A 6,000-nucleotide genomic window follows, 5' to 3' on the forward strand; every position below is an offset into this window, starting at 1 on the left:
GGCACCGGCCTTTTTTGGAACGTCGTTATGTGGCAGTTAGAGCTTTGGTTACTTAAATTGAGTTTATTACTGCAATAGCCACTTGGATCGTGATGACCCAGTCTGAGGGCGTCACAAAATTGGTAGTTGGAGCAGGAAAAGCTGCAATGTTTAAAGTATATTGAGAGCCACAATATAAAGGTGTGATGCAAAGGTATATGCAATTTTTTGCAAATCATGGAAATATTTATGGCATTGTATTTTGAAGCAAGGGCATGTAATTTGTAAGTGCAGTAGTACTTGTGTTGCATTGCATTTGTCACAGATAAGTTGTTGTTCCTTTGTCAGTAAGGCTGTGTGTGCGTGTGCGTGCATGCGTGCTATTTGAAGTCTGGCTGTTTGTTGTTGCTCTAAAGTGCCCTTGGTGATGGTGATAGCAGGTGTTCTGTACTCAAAATGGAGGTTTGAAGAGGTGCAGCTTATTATGAGTGTCCCTTTCATGCTGCCATTTGTGATTCGGTAGCTTGAAAGCTCATTTCCTAAGTGCGCCTTTATTTTTTAGTTTTTCTATTAGCTGCATGCACTTTTTTTTTCTCCATCTACTGGGATACAGTGTGATTTGAAACCCAGAAAAAATGAACAGAGTGGCAGTGACTAGCTCAACAGCTAATGCATATTATTGTCTATATGGGTTCATCAAAACTTTCAAATGAGTTAGACCCCCCCCCCCTCCCCATCCGCCCCAGCCCTTGGTTGTGCTATAGTTTCCTCAGTTCAGAACTTGACTTCAGACTTACAGCCATCACCTCCAGGGTCAATATTCTGTGCTCTGCCTGAGAATGCCTTTCATTAGGTTTTTTTGCATTGTCTTTCATGTAGCCATTCCGTGCATACTTCAGTTTCACTTGTCTTTACACTCCGAACTTCACTATATACTGCATTGTATAGTGTGAGTGGGGGGGGGGGGGGGGCATAATTTAAACACTACTAAAAAAAGTAATAACATTCTAAGCATTATCTGCTCCCCTCAACCTCCTGCCCCCCAGTAAAAGGTAATGATGGAGGTAAACTTGCTGCTAATGTTAAGCCTACTCATTACTTTGTTGAACATGTTAGCATATTAAAAAAAAAGCCAAATTCAAATATTATTTACTACACATGAAACCTGGTACCTTCAGTACATTTTAAGCTCTGCATTTGGCTAAAAAGGTGCATGAATTTCATTATTACTAGATGCTGATCTCTCGTGATTTGCACATCTAATTGTGTAATAAATTTTTTTTAGATACTTGGCATCATCTTTAGGCATACATAGCCTTTATATATAATGGTATGCATGTTACTACTGCTAATAAATGGTTATGTTATTGCAGCATACTTGGCAGGGTCATTCGGGTGACTGATGAGGTAATCCAGTACCGTCAGTGGATTCAAGAGAAGTTCCCCATGGACAACAATGAAGAGCTTTCTGCACATCTACCTCCCGATTTTGAGTGCACAAGGCAGGAAGCCAGCATCAGGTCCCATGGAAAAAGGTGAGTTGGTAAGAGTTAATGCTAATTTAAAAGCTTTCACATATTTGTCTTGGAGAACGTGAGGCTGTGTACTTCAAGAACGCTGCTGTGGACATGGATATCCTTATCTTAGTCACGCCACAAGTTGAGGCATGAAGTGCCATTTTTTGTTCGGAACTACAGTCAAATCTCATTATAATGAAGTTGAAGGGGGAGTTGTAATTACTTTATAGCCATTAGTTCGTTATGCCAACATCCATTTCTACCGACAATTAGCCAGCAAGAGAGAATGTACTCGCGAACGAATATCACAGCTGCCCTCCGCACAGATTAAAACGGCCGGCAGAAGGCAAAAAACTAGCAAAATAATAAAGAACAATGCACTTTATTTACGCCAAATTCAGCACACCAGCTGACAGATCACTTAGGAAAAAATAGTCCTCAATAGACTTTTGCCGCCTCTTCCTCACGCGGATGATTGCTTTTTTCAGCTGCAGCAGCTATTACGAGTCCGTCTTCGCTGTCATCGTAGGCACCAATGAAGCGGCACAGCAGGTCTGTCGCATCCAGCACTTGCGCGGGCTCAGGGGTGTCAACCCATTCGCCACTGTCATCATGCACGCCCACCACCGCGGGCACAATTTCCGCATCTGACAACTCTTTGGTTGTCACCGCGTCACCATCGACACCGACGTATATGCAGAAAGTGTTGCAGCCAGGCACAATGCCGGTGTCAAAGAGCGCCCCACAACGTCTGGGCCTGGTTGCCCACGGCAGCCACACATCGCCGAAATCTTCGGCCACTTTTTTTTTTTCTTGATGCCAGAGTGAAGGGCTTTCAACATTGTCGACTTCTGCTCGATTGTTATATTTTTGCGCTAACATTTGCCACTGCCATTGTCCATCTCGTGTCTAGCGGCAAAAACTGATTGAGGTGGTGTTGCTCTTCCACAGCAAATGACAAAGATAAACAAAAGCCACAATCTCCGCTGCCCCGGTGGCGCGCAAGACCCCAGTGCAGAGCTGAAGATTCTAGCCACTGTAGCTGAAGGGGAGAAGGAGTTCAGATGCACGGGAAGGTCAAAGAGTTCGACAGGAGAGGAGGAAGCCGGCTGTTGCGCACGCTCACCCGAGTTGCTGTGCGGGCGAGTCCATTAGTTCCAGACGAGAAGGGAAGCGCGGAGACTCGCTCCCACACGCGTGTTGGCAAGTGGCTCCTGGGGAGCGCAATGCGCAAGTTTTGAATTACCGCGGCAGTGATGAGACGTAAACTGTCGTGCGCTATAACATATTGAGAATTGACATACTAAAATAATCAGTAAATGCTCATTGTAGAAGAGAAATGATTTGTTATATCCATTGTGGGGAAATTTTGGCTTCATTAAAAATAGGTTTTAATTACATTTTGCTTCATTAAAACGAGGTTTTAATTGCATGGGTGTCTATGGAAATTTCAAGGGGAATTATAACTGCTTCGTTATATCCATTAGTTCATTATATCCTGCTCATTATAACGAGGTTTTACAGTAGCTGAATGCCTTCGTCATTGAGCTCTAGTTGTTGAAATATAATTCTTTCAGTAAAGGGCAATAGTCATTGGATAGTTACCCATCTATAAAATGTGCACTATTGTAAGACCATATTGTCATGTGTGGACATTCATTTTTGCCTCGAATCGGGTTGCACCTATGGGTGCCGATAACTGTGTTGGTTTGTTGTAGTTTGTTGTACTCGCAAGAATTTTGGGGGATAGATTCCGCTAGAATAAATAAGCATGACTGTTTCATATTTTGAATGTTTTATGTAGGTATATTCAGATTGCATAAAACCGAAAATTCAGGTCCGCTGAAGCATTCCCGGCACAAGGAAAATCACTAGATGTGGCACTTAGGGCATCCAGCTACTGCATAAATACTGTTACGATGCATGTAGTGCAAAGGGCTGTGCTCATAAGGGGGCATTGCACATTATTTCAATTTAATTCAAACATGGTTGAGATTGGTAAAATAATAAATGTGCTTGTATGAATTGAGATTGCAAATTCGTTTGCAGTAAACATTGGTGGTCTCTTATTTTCACGTAGGACTGGTGGTGGTACCAATGAGGCCGACAGCTGCTCACCTTCCAGCGGACCATTTGGGGATAGTCCTCAGCATAGCTCAGGGTCAAGCATTAACAGTAACAGCGTGAGTGGTGGGGGGGCACTTGCAAGGAGTCAAGGAACGTGCACCAATGGTGTGGCTGCTGTGTGGTCACAGCAGGACTCGGAGGCACTCTGTGAAGCTGGCGAGCCACTGGTTGATAGTTCCCATCTGGCCACCAACCGTACCTTCTTCCCCAAGCAGCGAAAGTTCTCCACTGGCACTTCCGAGGCAGCCGAGCAGCACAGCAGCTGTAGAGGCTTCTCAAACAGCAGTGCCCGGCGGCGGCAGCGCAACTTGAGTCGGCCTGCCCGTGAGACGGTGCTGGTGGCACAGGGTCTTGTGCACCGGGACATGTACACAGTTGCTTCCTTCAGGTAGTGCCAAGTCTTGCCTAGACTACTGTGGCTGGCAGGATGCAGCCACTGACTCTGGGACCTTGCTCGGTTGTGCCATCTGTGCACCTTTGGTTTCACTTACTTGTCTGTGGGCTTCTTTTTTTTTGCTACAGACTTGTTTTTATGTTCAGCAAAGTTATTTATTAACTTTTTTTTTCTTGAGGAATGAATGATTTGTCTTGCATGTATGCTAAAAGAAAAAAAAAAAATAAAAAAAGTAAAAATTCGATAAAGTTGAAAAGTAAAATTGCACAAAAAAAGTTGCATTTATGCAAGTGTAGCCTAATACCAGGCTGCTACTCTTAGTTTGGCTAAGTAAGCATCTGTGCTGGATTAGTTCCACCGTTTTTTTTTTTTTCCACATTTGTGTGTGTGATTGAGTGAGTGATGAAATTATACAGATTTTTCAGTGAACTGTATTTATTCCTACTTGTGAATGTAATTATTGTGATTTTGTCTGTATATAGTGATGACAGTATATACATCTACAAATATATTGCATGCGTATTTTTTAGTTTCATGAAAACAGTGCTCGTGATTTTGTACATAATCATGTTAATGTTCTGCCTGGTGTAGATGGTGTACATGTTTTTAACCAATCCTGTGCTCTTTCTTTACTAATAATGTACAATGTTCAAAATGAAAGCAGGTCACTCAATGGTGGTTTGAGAGATTGTTGGATTTCTTTCAGTTTACTTTTAATTTCATGCACTAGAACTGCAGCTTTTTGTTTTAAGTGCTGTAGCACGTGCCTGCAGTTAGTATGTTTGGTGCTGATAGGAACTTTTTGTTCCTGATCTAGTGCTACATATTATTGAGGATTTTTTTTTATTCAATCCACAAAGTGCTGTGACATAGAGGAGTATTGTGTCCTTGAAAGCTCCCCCCCTTTCCCATGGTTCGTTGTGCTTACTGGCTGTGTATACAATTGTTGTGAAGTGCTCAAAACATGGTGCTTCATGAAGGCCTTGCACAATGTTTCTCAAGAAATTGACACTGTCCTGCTTGTTCCTTTTAAGTCGCCATGTTTCATCTAAGGTTCTTGAGCGGACTCCCATTGTATGTCATAAGTTTTGTGAGAAGTGTGCCATCTTTTGGCAGTGTCATGTTGCACTCTCTCAGCTGTGCAGATGGCTATCCAATGCAAGTGGATGGTGGCAGTTGTTAAAAGGAGCTAGTCCATGTTTTGTGGTGTGCCAATAGGATACTGCCCACCAAGCTGCTCACATGCAGTGTGTTGTTTGCCTCACAGTTATTTGTGGTGGCACATTTCCTTTTACCAGGCGATTCACTTTGCGACGGCGGCTATGGTGTCCAGAGGGGCATTTACTGCTCATGGTCATGACGTAAAAGTAGTGATGCTTGTTTATGGGCACCTACCTGGATATATTGAATACAAGGTGAATGTGGAATGGCATAGTAGCTACAGTTAGGCTACTATGCAGAAACTTCTGATGTGTATATTAAATGCATCTTGTGGTTTCCATTTATGTCAAGTCATCCTAGTCACACGAATGTGAGTTTACAGTACATGTTGCCACTGTGTGTAAAAATCAGTTGTGTTACTTAAAACTCCCAGCAAAGGCATTCATAACTATGCACTGTAACTACATTTTGCTGGGAGCTCTCATAAAAATGTTTCAAAAGAATAAACAAGACACATCATCATGACTTAAAATGTCTCTAGTGCATTCCCTCACAAAAATGTTTAGCATTTAAATATTGAGCTGTGTCTGTGTGCTATGCTACTGCTTCAGCCAACATTTTGCCTAGGTGTTGAGCTGGCATTAGCAAATTTATTTGAAAATGTTGGACCTGAGGCTCTTATTATAGCCACAATAATTGTGGAATAATGTTGCTTACTAGGTATGGGGAACATTGAAACTAGTAAAAAGTTTACTTGCATCTGTTCAGAGTGCAGTATGGTATAGTAAGCTAACATGTAATACCTCAAGAGTAGCCTCACTT

The 6,000-nt window shown here is 42.4% G+C and overlaps 1 protein-coding gene across 3 annotated transcripts in view; it reads left to right on the plus strand.

Annotated features, from left to right (window-relative positions):
- Window positions 1-5,710, plus strand: part of LOC119176348 (terminal nucleotidyltransferase 4B) — a 91,455-nt gene extending 85,745 nt beyond the window's left edge. For 2 of the 3 annotated variants that reach the window (XM_037427580.2, XM_037427581.2), the window contains exons 8-9: window positions 1,353-1,514; window positions 3,577-5,710. In XM_037427580.2, the coding sequence (XP_037283477.1) occupies window positions 1,353-1,514; window positions 3,577-4,015 (601 nt within the window). In that variant the 3' untranslated portion in view covers window positions 4,016-5,710. Of the gene's footprint in view, window positions 1-1,352; window positions 1,515-1,984; window positions 2,049-3,576 lie in introns of all 3 variants that reach the window. The other variant, XM_075877468.1, reaches the window with a different exon arrangement.
- Window positions 5,711-6,000: the final 290 nt, after the last annotated feature.

This window comes from Rhipicephalus microplus, chromosome X, assembly GCF_043290135.1.
Source record: "Rhipicephalus microplus isolate Deutch F79 chromosome X, USDA_Rmic, whole genome shotgun sequence".
Taxonomy (NCBI): Eukaryota; Metazoa; Arthropoda; class Arachnida; order Ixodida; family Ixodidae; genus Rhipicephalus; species Rhipicephalus microplus.